This window comes from Telopea speciosissima, chromosome 6, assembly GCF_018873765.1.
Source record: "Telopea speciosissima isolate NSW1024214 ecotype Mountain lineage chromosome 6, Tspe_v1, whole genome shotgun sequence".
Classification (NCBI taxonomy): Eukaryota; Viridiplantae; Streptophyta; class Magnoliopsida; order Proteales; family Proteaceae; genus Telopea; species Telopea speciosissima.
Window position 1 is genome coordinate 157,556 of NC_057921.1, and position 25,382 is coordinate 182,937.

General features: G+C 41.1%; 1 protein-coding gene across 1 annotated transcript in view; it reads left to right on the forward strand.

Annotated features, from left to right (window-relative positions):
- Positions 1-25,382, forward strand: part of LOC122664227 — a 186,459-nt gene that overhangs the window by 98,748 nt on the left and 62,329 nt on the right. The window contains exons 17-18 of the mRNA XM_043859956.1: positions 12,219-12,314; positions 12,586-12,815. Of these exons, the coding sequence (XP_043715891.1) occupies positions 12,219-12,314; positions 12,586-12,815 (326 nt within the window). The remainder of the gene's footprint in view (positions 1-12,218; positions 12,315-12,585; positions 12,816-25,382) is intronic.

Consider the following 25,382-nt stretch of genomic DNA (forward strand, 5'->3'; position numbering starts at 1 on the left):
TATCGGTATCTTCTATCCATGCTCTAACTGGATCTTCATCGTCAAGTAGGTGGTTGATGTCGATTGGGTTGACATCTACATCATCTCCTTCTCTTTCCAGCTCTAAATATTTAAGCTTCAGCTTCATGTTGTAATGGACATACACTAGCTTCTCCAACTTTGAATAACTGAGACGATTCCTGGGTTTGGTATGTATCAACCTGAATGTACTCCAGTTACGTTCGCAGCCACTAGAGGATGCCGTCAGGGATAATACTCGAATTGCAATTCGGGTTAACTGTGGAGCACTAGTACCCCCATAATTGAGCCACCAATCAGCTGCACAATAATAAATGAAATATTAAAAGACAAAACCTTAAAACAAATTTTAAATGATATAATAAATTAGGTAAACCTAACTTACCTGGGCGTTGTGTGCTCCTAGCATGGATAGCCATTCTATCAGCAAAACCACGAGTGGCCTCCCGAAAATACTTAGCCTAGAGAGGTATTAAAAAAAAATATATATTAGTTCCACTTCCACCAATCACTCTATTTTTTGTTTCAATCATTTATATAACTAATTTAGTTCTAACCTCATCCATGGCAAGTGTGGCCTTCGCTACATCTGGCTCCATTCTGTTCACATTCCTTAGGGCACGTAATAGATCCGGTCTACACCCTATATCATTGGAGTATTGGATATCCGGATTCAAATAATATGCTGCACATGGTTTGTAATGGATGGTTAGAAACCTAGAAATTCTAATAATAAATAAATAAATAGTAACTTACTAACTACTAAGTGTTTAAAATGAAACCAAAGTCATATACTTATAAGATTACCTGGCCAATGAACATCTTGAACCAACATATTTTCCCATCGATCGGATATAATCTTCAAATACTTCATGTTTGATGTTGGGTTATTCTCATGTATTTTTCTCTTCACACATCCCATGGCCTCTACCATCTTACCCATGGTCTGCTCTTTATCCCCATCAACCTCTCGAAGCAGACAAAAGAGTGGCATCATAACATTATAAAGTCGGCCCATTGCAGCCCAAAACTTTGAGGAGGTGACAAGATCTTGAACAAATCTCCCAATTTCAGACCTTGTATAATTGCTAGTCAACCACTCAGTAGAGGTGAACATCTGTAGCAGCCCATGCTTTCGGGAAATGAGGCTATCAATTGCAATATAATTTGTTGCAAATCTCGTTGTTGCAGGCCTCACTAAATCCCCTTGTGTATAACTCCTCATCAATGCCAGAACCCAACTATGGTTGTAAATAAAGTTGGTGATTTTCCTTGCATTACCAACCAACTTTTGGACCTTGGGCAATTCTCCTATGTCCTTAAACATCAAATCTATGCAATGAGCTGCACATGGTGTTCAAAATAAATGTTGCTTCTTTAACATAAGCAACTGACCAGCTTTCTTGAAATTTGCTGCATTGTCAGTTACTACTTGGACAACATTTTCTTCTCCTATGTCCTCCACAACTTCATCCATTAACTTGTACAAGTAGTTGGCATCTTTGATTTCACTAGATGCATTGACCGACTTGTGGAAGATCGTCCTTCCATTACAGTAGATAAGAAAATTGATGATGGATAATCTTGTTGGTCCACTCCATCCATCACACATGATGGTCACTCCATATAGTGGCCACTTCTCCTTGAACCTCTCTACATACTCATGCACCTCTTGGACAATATCATCCAAGTAAGGCCCAACAATCTCATGAGGTGTGGGTGGCTTAACATTTTTCCCACACCGCTGAATCTCCTTTACCATGGCCTTGAAGTGGGGATCTTTGGCCTTATGTGGTGGAATCATAGAACTGTGGAACCATCTGGAGATTGCTCTGCCTATCCTTTTACTAAGTGTTTTGGGTTGAAAGCTTTCTTCAATCCTCTGTTGGCTAGCACCCCTTGCTCTATAGACATTAGGATCCATGTCTCTGATATCTGGGCTCTTCTTTCTCTTACCCTTACCACTCTTTGTAAACCGGTCAAACATCCCCTTCACACTGGTTGCTCTACTGAGGCCAACAGGCTGCTTACCCTTACTTAGAGATGGACGACAAGAGGAGCCAACACCAATATCTACAGGGCCCTGGCTGGGTCGAGCTGATTGACTTCTAATCAATTGCTCAGCTCTCCATTGTTGCTCTTTTGCTTCATGTCTTGATTGTTTCATCGCCAATGCCAACTCTGGGTCCTCCTCTGCTTCCATATCCGATCCTTCATAATCTTCAAAATCTTCCATCAAATTTTTAACCAATGCATCAACATCATCATGTGCTTGCTTGGATTTTTTTTTGGAATCTCTAAGGTGTTTTTGCATTGCCCTGCTTAACTCTACAGGGCACTCGTGTACACTTGGAAACATTTCCATATCCTCCTGCCATGTGCTCTTTTTGCCGAGTTACCCCACCTCCAAGATGTTGGGTGTCACAGAAGTTGCACTGTGTATGCAATCTATTATTGTTTATTTTGGTACAATAAGACCACCCAATGTCTTGTTGTCGCGGCATCGTCCTAAATACCAAACAAAAGTAGATAACTATATAAGATATATATTAAACAATATTCAAATCCACACATCAATAATTTATTATTTATACAAGTATAGACACACATTATGATGCATGTCATGCATTGCATCATCTTCTTTTATTTACTACCTATCAAAGTTGCCCTAAACAATATTTAAACATTTTTATATTTTCTACAACTAGTTACACATTATTTAATTTTTTAAATAATTAAAAAAAATGACATAATGTACTACATATATGAATCTAAGTCTTTGATTCTATTTCAGCCAATTATACATTTTATCAAACTATAATGAAAGAGTATAGATGGAAAAATCAGATTTTTTACATTTTTTTAAGTATTTTATAAATTCAGAAAATACCCAAAAAAAAAAAAAAAAAAAATACAGATTTTAGGGTAAATGTATAATCTTCTTGGGATGTCATACATTTATACATAATGTACTCCATATCTTATAAACATTACCATTTGTTTTAAAGTTAAGAAGGAAAAAAAAAAAAAATTTCATTTTAAAGAAGGAATTTTCGGTTTTGGGTAAAAATGGTCAAAGAAACATGGATTTGAAACCAAGTCTTTGTAAATGCATACAAAGAATGCAATTTCTATGTTTGTTTAATATATTCTCTTTGATTCATACCAAAAAACATACCAATAATCAAAGATTAAAGCAAAAGATTCAAGTTTTTTTCAAAAAACTTACCTAACTCTTCAAGAACAGCTTTTGAATTCGAATGTAGGCTGTTAGATCCACCAAATAATGTGATTTCAGCTCCTCTAAGTTCGTTTTTGGCAAAGAATTGAAAGCCCTCAAGAAATGTTACCCCAAAAACAAGTTTAAATGTGTTTTTGGAAGGGTTTCTCAAAGCTGGGAAGACCTTTTTTCCGCCAGGACTGCTAGAAATTGAGTTTTAGGTGAAAACAATGAAATGGCCATGTGTTTTTTAAGTTAACGATACGTATCGAGACGTATCGAGTCGTCTCGATATGTATCGGTATGTATTGGTCGATACATATCGAGACGACTCGAACGCCTCGAACGATCGTTTTTAAATATAATAAAATAATCTTTTTTAAAAACTCTCGATCGTATCTCGACACGATCGATCGTATCGTATCGTATCGATGCGTCTCGGTCGATACGCCTCGATACGATCGAGACATTTACATTAAAAAAAAGATACGTCTCGGCCTGTATCGTATCGACCACGACCGATACCGAGACGTATCGGCCGAGACTATACGATACGGACCGAGACTTAAATCCTTGCATGCAAGGATGGAAAGGGAGTTAATCAAGCTTCGTTAATCAAAACCCTGTCAAGCTTGCAAGCAATCCTGGAATTACCGCATCTACTGTTGAACCAAGTGAATTTCAGACCAGATCATATCAAATCATTCTTGTCTATATCATCAAGGCACTCTTTAAAGGCATTAACTGAAGAGTCATCAAGACCATCACCACCTTGCTTTTCGTGGCCAAACCAGACGACATTAAAGTCACCCCCCAAGGCCTAGGATAGAGCCCTAACCTGGAGAGCAATGAGGCAAAGATCTGCCAAAGAGAAGATCTCTCAGAGTGGCAGTTAGAAGCATAAATAGCATTGCAATGGAAGCTGAAATTCCCATGGATATCGTAAATTTTAAAATGCAAAATCTGGGAAGAGGAGAACAACACCAGAATTTGAAATATGGAAGGATTCCAGAGACACCATAGGTGGCCATTGGAGTGGGGAGAGTAGTTAGAACAGAAGGAACAAGAAGGGGCAATTATGGAGGCAATATAGGTAGCATTTGGCTATTTAATTCTGAATTCAATAAAAGGCAACATGCTGAGATTTGATGCGGGAGTGAACTTCGGCCTTTTTGGACAAGGAATTAAAACCTCGGGTATTCTAGATCATAGTTTAAAATCTCGCGAAATCTCGGTATCTCGGGCTGGTCGAGATGGCTGAAATTTCCGAAATATACCAAAATATCGCTGAAATATGGTATTTTTTCTGCCATATTTCGGCTCTCCATCTCGGTGGGTTTTTGGCCATATTAAGGCTTAATACTTCATGTACACCCTTATTTAAGCTAAATAAACACATTTAAACCTTCATATTGCAAAAAAAATGAACTCAAAGTGGTGTTTTGGGTTTGCACCCTAGATTGACAGTATACGGTCGCCGACCCTGATGTATAAATAGTTAAATACACATTGATTAGGTACTAAAAGACATATAAGAAATTTAACCAAAGTTATGAAACAAAAATAACTCATAAGTCATAAGTCATAACTCATAAACTCCATAATAGTCAATAGTTCAATACTCAATAGTCAATAGTCAATAGTTAATACTTAAGACACAGAGTCACAAGTTCACAACTCACAAGAGTGCAAGACTCACAAGAAATATCACGAATTATCCCCGAAATATCCCGAAATATCCTGAAATATCCCGAAATATCACAAAATATCACCAAAATACGAACTTTTTCCATTTCGCTTTGCCATTTCGTCTTGGTACTGTCGAGATTTCCAAAATATCCCTATATATCGCGATATTTCACGAAATCTTGAACCATGTTCTAGATAACACAATGTTTCAGTTGGCAATGTGTGGGAGTGCGTCGAGAACCCCACAAAGCTAGGGCAAGGGGAAGCTTGACGGTGCAAGGCTGGGCTACCACTTACCATAACGATCATGATGTTATTCCCAAAGAGGGGAGTAGATGGCCGAAGTGGGGAGGTGATGGAAAGAGTTGATGGGTAAGAGAGCGGGGCCCGAGGTTGGGAAGAGGGCAAGGCAAGAGCTCAAGCACAAGCTGTGAGGTAGATGAAGCCGGTGGAGGTGCGGGATTGCCAGGTGAAGAAGAAGGGAAGAGAGGCTTCTAGGTCGGGTGGCCTAAACTTGTATCCATGCCAAAAAGAGAGAGGGTTCTGTGAGAGGAGGAATTGGGTGGGCTTGAAGAAAATGGGTGTCTCGTTGGGCTAGTCCAAAAGAAGGATGGCTTGAGTGAGGAGGTAAGGTAGACAGGCCCAGGGGATTAGGGGTGGGTTTGGGTTGGGATGGGGCGAGTCAGAGGCCCAACACGAGAAGGGTTAGGGTGAGTAAATGGTTGATGGGATTGGGTTGAGTGGGGCTTGCCAGAGGTGGGCCCCTCCTAAAGGGGAGGGGTAAAAGGGGGGAAGGAGGGAGGCGGGAGATGTTCTCGTAGAGTCGTAGTGGAGAAGTTCGAACTTGGGAGAGGGAAGGGAAGGACGAGGGAGCAGGGGAAGGGGGAGAGTTGGTTGGTTGTAGGGACAAGTTTGTAGGGGAGACAATCTGGCCAAAGGCAAAGTTCAGAGACAAGTAGGAGGGAATGTTAAGGTCGACAAGTCCCTCGGGGGAAACATTAGGTCTCTGCTTGACAGAGCGAGGAAATGAAAGCGATTGTGACCTTCGGTCCTTGTCACTGTTAACCAAAAGGTAGGGAAAAACTCTAACCACACTCAGAACAGGAATCAAGAAGCAATCCTAGGTACTAAATCGATGAATTGGAACCGCTTCCTCTAAAAGGCTGACCTTTTAGGAAAGGAAGGAAACAATATGTATATCATACAGGAGCTGTAACACCGCGGACTATCCAAAGGAGGGACACGGGTGGATAAATAATTTTTACACCTGCCCGCTCCCAAAGGGACTCGACACCGTGACCTCTGCTTGCTCTGATACCATGTTGGAACCGCTTCCTCTAAAAAGCCGACCTTTTAGGAGCTCTAACATGATGGACTATCCAAAGGGGGGACACGAGTGGATAAATAATTTTAATATAATGCTATGATACCATGTGACAAAAATAGAACCGGACTGAGTACATTGTCGGATTGTGTGGTTGGGGTGTTGAGGCCACAGACATTCAAGATGGTCCAAGGGATCATTGAGGAGCCGGAGGGATGTGCAACAAAGGCTCGGTAAAGCTCAAGCGAGAGGGGGGTGGGGGTACTCTAGGCAAGGTTTAATATTTCGCGATATCTCGGTATCTCGGGCCTACCGAGATATCCGAGATACCTGAAATATCGCGAAATACGATCGAAATATTGCATTTTTTCTGCAATATTTCGGGGGTCCATCTCGGAGGGTATTTGGCAATATCTAGGCCTGAAACTTCATGGACAGCCTTATTTAAGCTTAATAAACACATTAAACCATAAAATTGCAAAAATATGAATTCAAATTGGTGTTTTGGGCTTGCACCCTTGATTGACATTCGGTCGCCGACCCTAATGTATAAATAGTTAAATACACATAGATTAGGCAGTTAATATTTAATAATAGTATTTAACTTCATCACATATCAAGTTAAAGCCAATACACATTGATGAGTACCATGATTCTCATAAACTCCATAATATTCAATAATTCAAAACTCAATAGCTCAAATGCTTAAAGCCTTAAAGGTAATACACTAAGTGTCAAAGTCACAAGACTCGCAAGTCACAACTCACAAGTTCATAGATCAATGAAATCACAACTTAAGTTACAAATTACAAGTGCTAAACTACTAATAGTAGTTGCTGTGCCTCCCTGGATCAATCCCACTCATGCCTCACTGGAGTCGACGTCCATTGCTCTCTGTTTGAAGGACATATGTGGACCACGGTATAGAATCAGAGAAGAAACGAGTGTAGTCATCCACAAGTGTCACGTAAATGGAATCATCAACACACTGTAGGTAACCTATCCTAGGATATAAGCTAGGGTTGCCAATCGATCCACTCCGTGAAGAAGATGATCCACTGTGATATGATGTTGGCGCCGGCGCAAGAGGTGATGGCATTGGCTGCATGTATGGCTGGTGAGGTTGGTAGCTAGGTTTGCTAGGGTATGCAAAGATGTTATCTACAAAAGATGATCCAGTATGTCCCTGGGACTGGTAGTCATAGTCCCCTACCCCACTAAACTGCCCATATGATGATGATCCATATCCATATCCACCGTAAGGTTGTGATGCACCATAATCTGATGCCAATGGAGTGGTATGTGCGTCAAAAGATGGGGCACGCCAATGTCCAGTCGGTTCTCCCTCCCTATCACCCATACTCAAACCACCAACAGAGCTAGATAGGTTATCAATGTCCATGTGATCAGGTTGCAACTGTGTTTGTCGACCCCTGCGCTTCCTGTTGTATGTATGTAGGGGGCCTCTTGAGGGTGGGGGTACGAGGGCACGTGCTCCGTGGTCCGTATCTTGTGTGGCATGATCAAGCTGTCTCTCCAGTGAATCGGAGTGGCTCTACAAGTGCCGTATCCTGGACCTCCTTGCCTACCACATAACGCTCTCGCATGCCGTCAAATTCTTCATCAGCATCACCACCACCAACATCACCACCACTAGCATTACCACCACCAGCATCACCATCACCACCACCATCATCACCATCATCATCATTTGAGGACTTAGACCAGTCTTCATCATCAGCAACATTGCCACCATGGGCTGGAATGGTATGGTGAGGCTTCCTCGCATGTATCCGACCCCGTCGCCCATATACTCGTCCACATCGCACCAATCTCGGAAGTTATCATGGGGTCGGGCCTACCTCCCTCCTCATCCAACACCGGCTCACCTCTATCCTCACCCAATCCACAATAGGGTCCTCATCGTCTGAGTCAACTTGAAAGATGTCAGCTAGATCAATGGTGCCCCTCTGTCCCTCATGTCCCATGCGTATGTGTTGCAGTTTCAGCCTCAAGTTGTAGTGCACGTATACCATGTCAGATAAACGTTGAGACCCCAATCTGTTGCGCCTCTTGGAGTAGATGAATGCAAAGGTACTCCAGTTCCTCTCACAACCAGATGCAGAACATGTTTGGGCAAGGACTTTAATTGCTATTCTTCTTAAGTTTTCAGCCGATTCCCCATACAACACCCACCATTCAGCTGCATTACAAGTTTACAACAAAAAAGACATGTGTCCAATGTTGTTTCAACTTTCAAATTTCAATACATATGTAATTTAAAACTTAAAAGAATTACCAGATCACCACGTGCTCGCCTCAGTATCACACCTCGGCCCAAAACTTCCCAATGCATCCCTAAATACCTCGATCTACACCCATGTGGAAAATTAGTAAGTACTTCTTCATTACTTATTTGAAAGCATCAATAAGTTGAGTTTCCAAATGAACTCACCTCATTGTTGCAAATTGCTTGTAGTACACCATCTGGCTCCAACTTCTTCACTACTTGTTTCACAGCATCAATAAGTTGAGTTTCCAACCCAAGCCTATTGTTATATTGATACTTAGGGTTCAAGTAGTATGCTGAAATATGACATATAGAATAGAGGTATTGTCAAATGCATAGGTAATTAGTAAATAATAATACTATGAATTAGTAAATATAAAACAAATTTACTCACTGACCTTATGCAGTGGATGCATAAGTTGATTCTCCCAATGAGCATTTATGATATCTAAGAAGTGTTTGCATATGCGAGGAGCCACACTATAGACACTATCTTTCATCAAGTCTATTGCAAGATACAGACTGGCATGGTTGGGCCCTTCGAGCGGAGTCAGCAACATGTAGAACTTTAACTACTGGCTCCAAAACTTTCACCACTTTGCTTAGTTTGGTCCAGAAGTCCTCAGATGACATCATTGCTTGGGCTTCCCTCCCATTTGCAGTCTTAGAACCCTTCCATTCAAACCACTCCTCAGAAGCAAACGTGCTTCTCAGCCCGGCCTTCTTTGTCTCAATGCTTTTGAGGGCAATGTAGTTGGTGGCAAATCTTGTGATGCCAGTCCTAACCAAGTCACCCCCACATTTTTCCCTCAATAGATTGAGTACATAGGAGTGGTTGTATACAAAGTTGGTGACTTGTCCTGCACTTTCAACGACAGTCTTCACCAACTTTAAGTTTCCCATATCTTTTAGCATTAAGTCAATGCAATGGGCTGCACAAGGAGTCCAGAAGAGCCGGTACTTACTATTGTTCATCATCTTCTCACCTGCCAGCTTGAAGTTACTTCCATTGTCCGTTACAATCTGGACAACATTCTCAATACCCACATTTTTTTCCACTACTTCCTTTAACAATCTGTAAATATATTTTGCATCCACAGATTTGAGGAACACTGTCCTCCCATCACAATAAACCATGAAATTGATGGACTTTCTTGTAGGCCCAGTCCATCCATCTGCCATTATAGTCACCCCATATGTCTCCCACATATTTCTCATCTCACTAATGTACTCATCAATCTCACTCTTTTGTTGAGGTAGATAAACATTCATTACCTCATATGGGGTGGGGCCCTTGAATCCTGGGCCAGCCTCTGCAATGGTATCTATCATGGTATCATAATGGGGACCTTGTGCAGTGTTTGCTGGGATGGTATGGTATAGCATCCACTTAGCTATTGATTCTTTAACCAATCCCTTCATCCTTTTCCATGCTCCTTTGATTCTGGGTTGATTGCTTCCTTTCTTCTTATGCAATTTAGGATCAGATGTTGATGGTGGTACTGGTACTGGTAGAGGTGTTGGGGCTGCCCTCACACTTTGTGATCTTTTAAAAGGATTCAAAGATCTAGGACCTCCAGAACTGCCAGCTCCTCCACTACCCCCTACTCTTTGTCTCTGCTGATCATCTTGAAGACTTACTCTACTCCTTGAAACAGTCCACCTAAAATCCCTAGCCTCCTCTGCTGTTTGTATGTCATCAGGTACTGCAATGTCATCATCATCATCATTATCATCATTGTATCGTCTTCCTCCTCCCATCGAACTCCTCACTGTATCCTCAAGGTATTCTCTTATCCTTTGCGTGTCATCCTTCCTCTTCTTCTTTCCCCTTAAACTATCACCGATCTCCCTGGCTACTTCAGTAGGGACCATATGACAACCTACAACATCTTTAGATCCTCCAGTCAGATGTTGTTTAAGTCTATTGGACCCACCTCCCATAAATTGCATGTGACAATAGTTACATATAGATTTTCTCTTATCCCCATCAATGGGAGTGCCATGTAACCATGCAATGTCACCCCTATGCTGGCTGGCTGGTCTCTCTTGTTCCCTCTGTTCTCTTTGTTCCCTCCGCCCCCTTTGTTGACTACTTTCCCCCACCCTTTGCTTGCCCTTCGCACGTTGTCTATCACGATCCGCCATAATGATACTTGTTTACTGCAATATAAGTAACACAAATAATTAAAAAACTTAATGTAGATGCACGTGAATTGACACTTTTAGATTACTAATACACTTGTATAGTTATTTAATATTTTTCCCCTAACCCTTATATTTTTCCCATAATTAAAACCAATTTTTATATATAATGTTAATATAAGTATTGACCTAAGACAACAAAACAAAAAATTAGTAAACATAATATACATGTAATGCATTTCAAAACATATAGAAATAACTTTCATATTTTTTCATTATTTTTTAAACTTAAAACTCATATTTTTCCTTATTTATTTCTGTTTTTTTAATTTTTTATATATTTTTCTTAATTTCCGAAAATTAAAATAATTATTTAAGAGCAGAAAAATAAATCCGACACTGTGAAGCCGTAGATCGACCATTGGTGTCTAACATATATTTAATTCATTACCATCTAAGTCATATTACCCCTAATTATTTCCTATTTTAGTTGTAGGAAAATGAATTTTTAAAACCAGAAAAAAAAAAAAAAATACATATGGGAAAAAAATTTCGACACCGTGAGGCTGTAGATCGGCCTCCGGTGTCTAACATATATTAATATCAACATCCAACAACATTTGTATAAAGTATTTTTAAAAAAAACTAGTTAGGCTTGAATGATGAGCTTAGATGACCCTCCGATGTCTTCCCGACGACAAGGAACTTCAACAATGCTTGGATGATGCTTGGAAGGGAGGAAGAAGAGCTAAAAATGAAGAAGAAGAGAGAAAAATAGAGTTTCAACAGCTCTCGGTTGAAATATCGACCAAGAGCTGCGAAATATGGTATAAAATGGCCCCTCACGTGATACTATTTGTCACTTTTTCAATATCTTGCGATATATTGTGAGGTCCACGATATTTCGTCGATATCTCACGATATATCGACGAAATATTGTATTTTTTGGTTTCGGATTGGTTTCGTATCTCGGACATGTCGAGATATACGAAATTTGGCGATATATCGCCGAAATTTCGCGAGATTTTCAACCATGACTCCAGGGACGAAGGCGTTATTCCCTGAGGGGAGGGGTAGTGGACCAAAGAGGCAGGGGTGGTACGTTGGTGACCCGGAGGAGTTGGGGCGGGTTGGCAGAAGAGGTTTCCGGGTCAGGTTGGGGAGGAGGTTGAGTGTAGGGGGTTGGGGAGGGCTGGACTGGGTCAAGAGGGGGTGTACGAGATGGGGCAGGGTTAAGAGAGGGATGTGGGGGTTTTAAATGGGGTGGTTTTGAAAAGAAATCTTCTTAATATAGTGAATTTCCTTTTCTCAAATTTATGCATTATTTCATGAGGTCATTTCTAAACTTTTCCACCTTTCTCAAAAGAACATGAAGAGGCTTTAAATCTCTTGAATTTAAATGACATTAAACATAATTTCTGTTTTGTAATTTCTCCCTCATATTTGTGTTATGAACTTATGATATCCTTGATGCTGAAGTATGGGTGTCATTTCATGTAAATTTATTACTATTATCATTCTGATGTTTTCAGGGTGCTCGTTTTTCTATCACTTGTGCTCGAGCAGCTCTCAAATATGTCATTTTGGCATTATCTGGCCATATGGATGACATATTAGCAAAATATAAGGTTTTGTATACTAATACTACTTGGTTCCTTCTCCTCCCACTCCTCCCATTTTTAGGATTCATCTCTGGTATTTTAGATTCATTGTCCATTTAAAACAGAAAAACGGGATATTGGTGGCAGGTTGGGTGTCTTTGGTTGTGTCAAATGTTGTCCAAATGAGTTTTCTGAGGGCTAGGTCTATACTGTCTATATGAGATGCCCACAATTTCAGTTTGAACTTGCAAAGCAATCCATCTTCCTATCATAAACAGATTCTATGTGCACCTTGCAGGAAGTTAAACATAAAGTTCTTTTTCTTGTGGAAATGCTTGAACCTTTTCTTGATCCTGCTATTACTGCCATGAAGAATACAATCGCTTTTGGGGATGTGTCAGCCATGTTTCTTGAGAAGCAGGAACAAACTTGTGCAATTGCTCTCAATGTAATCCGTGCTTCAGTTAATAAACATGCTGTTCTTCCGTCATTGGAATCTGAATGGCGGCGTGGGTCAGTTGCTCCAAGGTAATAAAAACTTGTGATATCAAAATTCTACATTAAATATTTTCCTTGACGGAAATTCTGGGGGATTCTGGAAGGGCCTGCTAGCACTTGGGAGTTTCTTCACTGGGGAATTTCTACTTTCTTGTTGGCACTCCTCTTTTCTGTTTGATAAATCTCAGATAATTGATAAATGAAAAGCTCTATGTAAGAAATAAAATTGAACTTCTTAAATTTTGTTGTTTATGAAGTTCTCAACATCAAAATCTGTAAAATCTAATTATATATGTATAGGTATTCATAATAGTTAAATTGCTATAATTACACGTATTCACCAATGCCATTGTTCTACAAGGGGGTACCCTTGCCTTCTTGAGGGCACCCATGGATCAGGGAATTCAGTTTAGAGCTGTTGGCAGATGCTTTGTGGTGGTTTCTGGTTCGAGGAATAACCTATACAAGACACCTTCCATGGTGTCTGCATTGTTGGTTTGGGTGTTCTTGAAATTAGTGTTATTTGCGTGGAATACAGAAGTCAGATTCCATGTGATTATTTTGGATTGGGCATTTGGAATTAATGCTAGGTATCATTTGGAATCTGCTGTTGGAAAGAATAGAGAATGTCTGGGCATTTGGGAGAAGTATTTTTCTTTTTACTTATCATGGTAAAAGCTTTTATCTTTTGGGGTGGGTTTGCTCTTAAAATTTTTTTTTTGACTGAAAATAAAATTCATTACCAAGGAATGAGAAAGGGGGGGGGGGGGGAGGGGGAGAACAAACAAATTACAAGACCCTGCCTCTACAAAGGGGGAGGCATGGGCTGTAAAAGGGAGGGGAAGAACCCCATTAAACTACAACAGAGAAAAATAATGGAGGCAGCGCACCCGGGAGGAGGCCATAGCAAGCAAAGGCCTAACCACAAGTCGCGACAAAAACCCATCTTCAAAGAAAACGCACAAACAAGGTTTTAGATTATATGGGGCCAGAATACCGTGGGGGTATTCTGGAATCTGGACTTTTTTCCTCTTTTATTTATGTCTTCTATGTGTGGATTAGTCCCACATTGCTTATGTGATTATTTTCCATACGTCATTATGATTATAAATAGATGTGCTTGGGATGATAATTAATCATCCAAGCCTTTCCCTAATTTTAATCTCTCTACATGGTATCAAAGCAGATTTCGAATTAGGGACCATCCCTCTTCAAATTTCAGTTTTTTCCTTCTCTCTCTCTCTCTCGATTTTCTTCTCTCCTCTCTCTCTTCTCCCTTGTTCTCTATTCTCACATAGGGCAGCACTGATGAGGTGATCATTCGATCCAGTTGTTGCCCCCATTACCTCATGGATGCTACATAATTCTGCTCGATAGGAACCAGCCATTCCAGCCTGCGAAATTTGGAACTTCAGGTTTTTTGGGGATTGCTCCTACTTCTCTTACAAGGAATCAACTCCTCCCTTTGAAGACCACAACCTGCAGCAGGATTTTCCTCTTATTGGTTCAAGTTCTTATCTCAGATTTGATCACAGTTTCAAGACCTCCTAAGATCGATTTTTACAAAAACAGGGTTTTTTTTCAAAACCCTGACAATTGTCGATCTAGGAGTTTGGGCCCTCTATTGTTTCTAAATTTTTGAAGGCTGTTTCTCCACTTATAAGGACCCACTCGACTGCACTTTGGGCTTCAACAGTTCAGTTTTTTGAAGACCTCCTTGAGATCGATTCCACCATCACAGGGTTTTTTTCAAAACCCTGAAACCTATCAATCTTGGGGTTGGTGCTGCCTATTGAATCTGATTTTTTGTCGGTGTTTTCTTCCATTATTAAGGGCTCCTCGACTTCAGTTTCAGCAAATTCACTGCAGTTTTTTGATCTCTTGGATCCTTCATCGATTTCAGCAATTCAGGGTTTTGTTCAAAACCTTGACAATATCGATCTAGGTTTTTTCATTGGCTGCTGGTTCTGATTTTTGGGGACTTCTGTCATCTCCTTACAAGGGGCTTTTCCTCCATATTACAGCTCTTCACTTGAAGATATTATTGGGCTTCTCGGCTGCCAATATGGGTGATTCTTCCACTTCTACAGCTACTTCGGATCATGATGGCCACAACAAGATAGACTATCACAGTTTTCCACCCAACCCTATTAAACTTGTTGGCTCAAATTACCTTCTATGGTCTAGATCTGCCTCCTTTGCCATTGCTGGCCGTGGTCTCACCAGCCATATTAATGGCACTAGTGTGATGCCCAGTGACCAAGGACCAGCTCAGGAAAGGTGGCTTGCTAGTAATGATGTTCTCATGTCCTACCTAATAGGCTCTATGACTCCAGATTTGCAGCATAACTTTCTTCTTCTGGACACTACCTCCCAGATTTGGGCTGCTTGCAAGGAAACCTACGGGCAGCTTGGCAATGATGCCCAAGTATATGAACTTCGGAAGAAGGTCCTTCACACCACTCAGGGAGAACTTTCAGTTTCGAAATACTATGCTACTCTATGCAGTCTATGGCAACAGTTGGACCACTTCTCTGACTCTCACCCTACTACAGTTGCTGACATTGCTTCCTATAAGAAGCATGTGGACAAGATCAGAGTCTTTGATTTTTTGGCTGGCTTAAATGTAAAGTATGATCAGATTCGTGTTCAAGTGTTGGGCCATACGCCTTTTCCCACACTTGAACAATCTTATGCCTCGGTGTCCTCTGAGGAGAACCGTAGGGCTGCCATGTTGCACCCTCCTACTACTGACAGATCAGCTCTCAAGGCTGCTGTCCCTGCCACTCCTGCACCTAGTGGCACTGCTTCTCTTGGTGATTCTACTACAGGGGCTGTTGTTTGTGAGCACTATCACAAACCCTATCACACCAAAGAGAAGTGTTGGAAACTTCATGGGAAACCGGTTGATTTTGAAGCTAAAAGGGCTGCTAAGACAAAGATAAAAACAAAGACTAAGGCCCATCAGACTGAGACTGTTACTATAGCCCCTGCTACTGACACTGGTCTATCCCAGGATGATCTACAGGCACTCCTACGTATGCTAAGGTCTTCCGCTACTACTGCCTCTACTACATCAGCTACTGCCAATTCTTCGGCTCCTTCAGGTTCACACTTTGCCCGGTCAGGTATTCCATTTGGAGGTCATTGTGCTTTTGAGGCTTCCCATCCTTGGATCATAGATTTTGGAGCTACAGATCATATGACCGGTTCCTCTAGTCTGTTTCACAGATATTCTCCCACTTCTGAGAAAGATAAGGTCAAAGTGGCTAATGGTTCCCTTTCTTCCATATCTGAAAAAGGAATCATCAACTGCACTTCCTCTCTTCCCTTGTCTTCTGTTTTGCACATTCCTAATTTTACTACTAACCTTCTTTCAATTAGTTGTATTACTCGTGACCTAAACTGCAAAGTCACTCTTTTCCCTTTTCATTGTGTGTTTCAGGATCTGGACTCTGGGAAGACGATTGGATTGGGTAAAGTGCACGGTGGACTGTACCTGCTTGATGCCGGTCTCTTCTCTCCACCACCATTACCTTCTCCACTGCATCAGAACTCCTTGGTCTCTTCTGAACTCTACCAGTGGCACTCTCGGTTAGGTCACCCCCCTTTAGGAATTTTAGCTCATTTTTATCCTAGTTTGGTCACCCTACATACTACGGATGACTTTTTTTGTGAGGCTTGTGTTCTGGCCAAACAGACACGTTCAAATTATCCTATTTCAAATAAAAGGAGTTCTTCTTGTTTTAATTTGGTGCATTCTGATGTTTGGGGCCCTAGTCGTAAGCCATCTATTTCTGGTCACCGTTGGTTTGTCTCTTTCATTGATTGTCATTCTAGGAACACTTGGGTGTATCTTTTGCACACAAAAAATCAGGTCTTCTCATGTTTTCAGCATTTTCATAAAATGATACAAACTAAGTTCCAGGCTACTCTCTAAATATTGAAAAGTGATAATGGAACCGAGTATACTGAATCCCAATTTCAAAAATATTTGGCTGATCATGGCATTATTCACCAAACTAGTTGTGTTGATACCCCTGCCCAGAATGGTGTGGCAGAAAGAAAAAATCACCACTTGTTGGAAATGGCCAAGGCTTTGATGTTTGCGAGGAATGTCCCATCTCAGTATTGGGGGGATGCGGTTCTCACTATAGCCTATCTCATCAATAGGTTACCTTATCGGGTTCTTAATTCTCGTAGCCCCTCTGATATTTTACTGGACCATTCCTCCTTTATTGTGCCTTCCAAAGTATTTGGGTGTGTGTGTTATGCTAGAGATACCAGATCTCCAGGCAAACTTGAACCTAGGGGGCTTCGGTTTATTTTCTTGGGTTATTCTCCAACCCAGAAAGGTTATAAATGTTACCATCCCCCTTCCCACCGTACCTTGGTTAGTATGGATGTTGTTTTCCATGAGACTCTTTCTTATTATTCTTCACCACCTCTTCAGGGGGAGAGTTCTAGTGAAGATGTGTCTTTTGAGATTCCTCTACTAGAGGTTCCTCTGGCTGCTGCCCAGGCTCCTTTACCACCACACACGGCTACTGCCCAACCTCCTTTGACTGCTGCCCAGCCTCCTTTGGATGCTGTCCATCCTACTTTAATTAATGCCCAACCTCCTCTGGTTGTTCCTCCCTCACCTAATGGGAATCCTTTACAGGGGGAGACCATAGAAAATAGTGTTGTTAATGTTCCTATTCAGGGGGAGCTGACTCCAGTCCAGAGAACTATTGGTGAATTTTAGAAGAGAATTGACAACTCCAACATACTCACCTATACAAGGGGCAGAACCAACAGAGGGCAGCTACAATCCACTTTAGCACCAATACCCATTCAATTGCCGGCTCTAGATCCAGATCCTCCATCCCCTGGTAATCCCTCTTCTTCCGACCTACCTATTGCTCATCGCAAAGGTACTAAGACTTGCACTTTACATCCCATATCTCGTGTTGTTTCTTATAGTTCTCTTTCTCCTTCTTTTCGTGCTTTTGTATCTTCTCTTTCGATTCCTAAGAATTGGTAGGAAGCATCTACAGATGGAAAGTGGAAGGCAGCAATGTTGGAAGAAATGAGAGAACTACATAAAAATAATACATGGGATCTTGTGGCTCTTCCTCCTGGGAAAAAACCAGTTGGATGTAAATGGGTCTTTGTAGTCAAACAGAAGGCTGATGGTTCTGTGGATCGATATAAGGCACGTCTGGTTGCAAAGGGGTTCAGTCAAACGTATGGAGTTGACTATCAGGAGACCTTTGTACCAGTGGCAAAGCTCAACACTGTCAGGGTGCTATTATCTTGTGCTGTAAATCTTGGGTGGGATCTTCAGCAGTTAGATGTAAAGAATGCCTTCCTCCATGGGGAGCTTGAGGAGGAGGTATAAATGGACATTCCACCAGGCTTCTCTGATGACAAGACCAAGGGCAGGGTCTGTAAATTGAAGCGTGCACTTTATGGGTTGAAACAGTCACCTAGGGCCTGGTTTGGTAGATTTCAAAAGGCTATGATTTCAGCAGGTTATAAGCAGAGTAATGCTGACCACACTTTGTTTATCAGACGAGTTGGTGACAAGGTAACTCTTCTTATAGTCTATGTGGATGATATTGTGGTCACTGGTAATGATGGTACTGTTCTCAAGAATTTGAAGCTCTTCCTTGGCCGTGAGTTTGAAGTAAAAGATCTTGGCCCTCTAAAATATTTTCTAGGGATAGAAATTGCTCGATCTTTGAAGGGCATCTTTCTTTCTCAAAGAAAATATATCCTTGATCTATTGACTGAGACCGGGCTGCTAGGTTGTCATCCTTCAGATACTCTTATGGAAGCTACTACAAAACTTAAGGAGAAAGAGGGTGAACCTGTTGACAAGGTTTGTTATCAGCGATTAGTGGGCAAACTAATCTACCTCTCTCACACACGACCTGACATAGCCGTTGCTGTAAGTTTGGTGAGCCAGTTTATGCGTGATCCCTATTCCTCACATATGGATGCAGTCCGTCGTATTCTGCGGTATTTGAAGTTTACTCCAGGAAAGGGAATTCTTCTCTCCCAATGGTCACCTGAAGGTTGAAGCTTATACTGATGCCGATTGGGTTGGTTCTACTGACAGAAAATCTATCTCTGGCTATTGTTCCTTTGTGGGTGGGAACCTTGTCACATGGCGTAGCAAAAAGCAGAATGTTGTGGCAAGGTCCAGTGCTGAAGCCAAGTTTCGTGCAATGGCCCAAGGAATTTGTGAGCTTCTATGGCTTAGAGGATTATTGCAGGATATTGGTGTTGCTGTCCATCTTCCCATGTTGCTTTATTGTGACAAGAAAGCCGCCATTAGCATTGCTCATAACCCTGTCCAGCATAATCGTACTAAGCACGTGGAGGTTGATCGACATTTCATCAAGGAGAAGCTTGAAGCAGGCCTCATTTGTGTTCCCTTTGTGAAGTCTACTGATCAGCTGGCTGATGTGTTCACTAAGGGACTAAGTGGCAAGCTGTTTCTTCCTATCTTAGTCAAGTTGGGCATGCATGATATTTATGCTCCAACTTGGGGGGGAGTGTTAGATTATATGGGGCCAGAATACCGAGGGGGTATTCTGGGTTTTTTTCCTCTTTTATTTATGTCTTCTATGTGTGGATTAGTCCCACATTGCTTATATAATTATTTTCCATACTTCATTATGATTATAAATAGATGTGCTTGGGATGATAATTAATCATCCAAGCCTTTCCCTAATTTTAATCTCTCTACACAAGGAATTGAAGAAGACATGATAAATGCAGGATGACCCACCTTATCATAATTCATAACAAGTTGTCTTGGTAAAGGAAATGACCTTGGATATCCATACTTAGGGGTAGTAGCTTCTCTTTGCTGGGCAAAGTATAGTCCAAGCAGGATCGGTTCTTGAGATAAAGGAGGGGAGCTTATGTCACGCCAGTAGTAAACACAATGGAGGGGTGAGGGATGACAAAGTTAGAACTTGAAGATGGATCGATTCTTGTAAGGGAGAATAGGTTTACAGCAATAAGATGAAGAAGAAGAAAAGAGAAGAAAAGAAGAAGAAGAGAGGTTGAGAGAATCAATTCTGTGGCACTCAACACACATATTAGCTTCATTAATTAACTTCTATGAATTACACAGACCTCCCTAGGGAGGTAAATGGAAATAAGAAAAGAAAAGAAAAATACAACATAGTCATGTCTTATAACAAGACAATGATAGAACTACCCTCATACAAAATATTCTAACTCCGCTAACACTCCCCCTCAAGCTGGAGAATAAATGTCATACATTCCCAGCTTGCACAACAAGGTACTAAATAGACCAGGAATGAGACCCTTGGTGAAGATATATGCTACTTGATCACCTATCTTCACAAAAGGAGTACAAATGCAACTAGAATCCAACTTGAAGTGTCGATCAACCTCAATATGTTTGATTTGATTTGATCATGTTGAACCGGATTATGGGCAATACTTATAGCTGCTTTGTTGTCACAATAGAGTCCCATTGGTCCTTCAGTGTCAAAACTCAAGTCTTGAAGTAGTCTCTTTAGCCATATGTTCACATACTCCATGAGCCAACCATAGTTATCTAGGCGGGAAGGCAACCATGGCATTTTAGAGGGTCAAAATTCAAGGCGACACAGCCATGGTGGCAAGGCGCCCGCCAAGGCGACCAAGGAGACTGGATGCCATGGCGATGCCTTGATAACTATGCTCTAAACTATGCCTCCGCACTTGATCTAGCTACAACTGGTTGTGTTTTGCACTTCCAGGTAACTAGATTACCACCCACAAAAGTGCAGTACCCAGAAGTAGATCTTTTGTCGGAGACTGAACCACCCCAATCAGCATTTGTGTAGCCTTCGATCTCCAAATGGTCATCCTTGGCAAATAGAAGACTCTTTCCTGGGGAGAATTTCAAGTACCTAATGATGCGATAAACCGCATCCAGATGTCCAGTCCTGGGAGCATGCATGAACTGACTCACTACTCCTACTGCATAAGTGATGTTTGGTCGAGTCAAGGAGAGATAGATCAGTTTCCCAACTAATCTTTGGCACTTGCTTGCATCTATGAGAGAAGAACCACATTCATCACCAAGCTTATGATTCAGATCAATTAGGGAGGTTGCTGTTTTGCACCCCATCATGCTTGTCTCTTTCAGAAGGGTCCAAGTCAAATTTCCTCTGGCAGATATTGATTCTTTCCTTGATCTAGATACTTCAATACCCAAGAAGGTCTTTGATCTCAAACTGTTTAGCCAGATAAGACTTCAATCTGTTTATCTCAGCAACATCATTCCCAATTACTACAATATGACATCATTCCCAATTACTACAATATCATCATGTTAGAAGAATGTACTCCAGAATACCGTGGGGGTATTTTTGGTCCTTTTGGGGTTATTTTTATGTTATTAAGTGTTATTAGCTTATGTCGGCTATGTGGGTTTTAGTCCCACATCGCCTAGCTTCTATTATTTGTAACTTCCCCTCTATTATAAATAGAGGGGCCTTTCTCTCATTAATACAATCAATTCCATTATTTTATTTCTTCTCTCTGACCCACGGTTCAACCAACATGGTATCAGAGCTGGTCTGATCTAGGTTAGAGAGAAAAACCCTATTTTCTCCTTTCTTTTCCTCCAATCGATCTCACCTACTCTTCTCCCTTTTCTCGTTTTTTCCTGCTCCTTTTCTTCTCCCTTTCAGCCCAAAAACAGGGGCAGCACTAATGAGGTAGACATAATATCGATGATTTAGTGCTGCCCCCATTTCTCTTCTATTGTTTTTCATTAAAATCCTGCTGGACCCTAATCTACGATTTGGAGTTTCCCTTTTGTCTCTGGAGATCAGATTCCTATCACCTAAAGAAGACTGATCCTCCACTTTTTGAGCACCATATGCAGCCTTTTCCAGCACCTTCCTACCGTATTCCATTGACCTCCTTTACTTTTTTCTATTTCTCCATCTTTCATTAACCTTTCCAGCCCCTACCCTAATCGATCTCAACTTGTCAAGGTTTTTCAAAACCCTAACTCCAATCGATTTTAGGGTTTCCCTTTTCAGATGCAGCTAATTTTTTGGGGGTGATTCCCTACTACTACAAGCCATACTCGACCTAAGTTTGGACCCTTTCTGATGGCTGGCTTTGTTTCTACAGCAAAAATTCCTTAACCTGCTAATTTGGTTACCTGCCAAAAACCCTGACTTTCAGGTTTCAAATTTTGCAAATTTTTGGAGGGCTGATTACTCCCACTTCAAGGACCAATCGACCTCAATATTGCACCTATCCAAGTTTTTTGAAGACCCCTACCCCAATCGATCTCTTCTTTTCAGGGTTTTCTAAAACCCTGATAAAAATCGATTTGGGCTAGGGATGTTTGCTGCTATTTGGAATTTTTTGTTGGTGTTTCTACCATCACAAAGGGCATTCTACTTCAACTATTTATGGCTTGAAGAAGGTCTACTGCCCACGATAGCTGCTGCCCTCATTATCTGCAATTTTTAGGTATTTCTCCCATGCGAAGATCAAGTCTCAATTACCAAGGAGATTGGTCATTCAAACTGGAGATCCATTCCAGCAGTTTTTGGTCAGCAAGTATTACAATAAGCAAGCACCTTTGACATGTCAGCCTCACCTTTGTTGAAGACCCCTTCCCTACAATCGATATTCACTTTCAGGGTTTTTTACAAAACCCTGGCTATAATCGATCTAAGGGGTAGGGCAGTCCACAGTTGCTAAGTTTTTAGGAGAGTTTTATCAACATCAGAGGAGTATACAGCCCATTATTCAACATCTTACATCAGGTTTTTTAGTAAAAAAAAATTCCAGTTCATTCTGTTGGCTTGGTTTCTTCAATTACCAAGCTGTTTTTCTTGTTCCTATATGGCTGGCTGCTTCAACTACCTATGGATTTGTCTGGTTATTTATCTTATTTGGCTGGTTATTATGAGCTTCACTACCTACCTGGCTGGTGTTATTGATTGGCTTTTGTAAGCATGACTGGTTGGATGTGTTACTGCTGCCTTCATGTGGAATACTGCTGCCTTATAATTGTGACTGTGTTTCCTCTTATTGGAGATCGAATTTCTCTCGTTATTGAAGACTCGAATCTACTACCCTGGAGATCAGCCTATTTGGGATTACCACAGTGTGTTCCACGATTTTTTGGTTGCACCTACGAACCTATTCAGTTATGTGAAGCTTTTCTGGTTAATATCCAGCATACTTTGGAGCTTGCATACTAGCATTGTTACAGATTCAGATCTGATCCAGTTTTGTTGAGGCTACTTCCATTCATTGCTGTCCGGATATCTTCTTAGTACTGTCTAGCATGTGGGAGTTTCTACCATGGAATCTTTTGCACAATTGCTCCTCCTTGTTTGAAGATTGATCAAGCCTTGACAATTGGAGCATTTCCTTACTTCGAATCAGATCTGTAAATTTTTCAGATCTGAATATTGGGGTTAGGAGTTTCTCCCGTGCAGGGGTTTCCATTCAAAGGGTTTGGTTGATTGATGGAAGATGGTTGGAGCTTTCTATGTTACCCAAGTTAATCCTACTCCATTATCCCACTGCTGTTTTTCTTTCACCACCTCCCAAAACATACCTTTGGCATTACCCATAACACCCTTGGAAATTAATGGTATTCTCTTCTATCTCTAACCTAATCTCTTTTATGTCCACGTGCACTACACGTGAGGGGGGGATTATATACAGTATACCTGCAACCATTGCAAAGAGCAGAACATGCAGGGACACTTGGTGCAAAACATAGAGAAGGTCAGAGGTTTCACCATTGCCAATAAGTATCTACCTTGTTATTGGGTTACGTTTGCCGTAAGGGGGAGGCTGGTGTTAAAATTTTTGAAGATGTTTGGTTATTGCCTGCCCATATGAGGTCCTACAGTTTGGTTGTTTTTGCTTGATCTGTATTCTTTGCCGACTCATCTGCTTTCTGCCCTAGTTACTTACCTTCAAGATTATCAGTCAGAGATTCATCCCTGGACAATTGTTGAAGATTGGTAACAATTGATCAAGTCTGCCCAAGTTTGAAGGTCTATTTTTTTCAAGTTCTTGAAGGTCTATTTGGGAGCTGCATTCCTTTTCGAGCTGGATTCTGCTACAACTTATTTTTCCCATTTTTCATTCAAGTTGGACATTAGTACCTTGTATGCGCCAACTTGAGGGGGAGTGTTAGCATTGTTATGGAGAGAGTTTTTTTTTTTTAGAGTTTTTTTCTTTTTTTTAGTCCAAGTTGGATTTTCCTCTTTCTTATTTGTACAATCCAGCTTGAGGGGGGTGTTAGAAGAATGTACTCTAGAATACCGTGGGGGTATTCTGGTCCTTTTGGGGTTATTTTTATGTTATTAAGTGTTATTAGCTTATGTCGGCTATGTCGGTTTTAGTCCCACATCGCCTAGCTTCTATTATTTGTAACTTCCCCTCTATTATAAATAGAGGGGCCTTTCTCTGACCCACGGTTCAACCAACACATCAACATAGACAATGAGAGCTGTGACTGTACCATTTCCTTTCTTGATAAACAAAGTGTGGTCAGCTTGACTCTGGTAATATCTAATCTTCAGGATGACTTGTCTAAATCTCTCAAACCAGGCTTTAAGAGACTGTTTGAGGCCATAGAGAGCTTTCTTCAAGAGACACACTTTCCCTTCAGCTAAAGGACACTTAAAACTGGGTGGCAGTTGCATGTATACTTCTTCTGCTAAATCTCCATGAAGAAATGCATATTTCACATCTAATTGGTACATTGGCCAATCTTTATTAGTTGCCACTGGAAAAAGAAACCTGATTGAGTTATGCTTGGGTACAGGGGAAAAAGTCTCTTGGTAGTCAATGCCATACACTTGACTGAACCCTTTTGCAACCAGCGGAGCTTTATATCTTTCGAATACCATCTGATCTATACTTGATGGTATAAACCCATCTGCACCCAACTGGAATTCACCCCCTAGGAAGATCAACCAGTGTCTAAGTATTATTCTTCTCTAGAGCTACCATTTCCTCAGACATTGCTTGCATCCATTTTGGATCGGATAAGGCCTCTGTGACATTTTTGGGAATGGAAGAAGACTCAAGTCAGTGGAGAAGGCAATACTTGTTGGAAATATAGAAAGACAAAATGGGCTATGGGATTAGTATAGGCTCGCTTCCCCTTTCTCATAGCAGTGGGAAGATCTAATTCAAGAGGAGAACTGTTACTTGGCTGGGTAGGATGAGATTAAGGATGAGGATCCAAAGAGGACTTTTGGCAGGGTTACTTTCCTTTTCCATTCAAGTATTCACCTCTTTTGAATACAAGCAACTTTTTTTCCTTGTGCTCTTTTTCCCTACTAGCATCATCACCACCACTTTACAACATCAACAACACCATAAGCATCAACAACATCCGCTTCTTTGTATTTTCCACTGTCAAATAGGAATGGGGCAGTAGAGGTAGGCAAGAGAGACAAAAAAGGTGTGACATCAGCAACATCAACATCATGTTCACTTCTAGTAATTCTCTCCCCCTGAAGAGGATGCTGAGGAGAAGAACAAAAGGGAATAGACACAATGAAGGTGACATCTTTCGAGAGA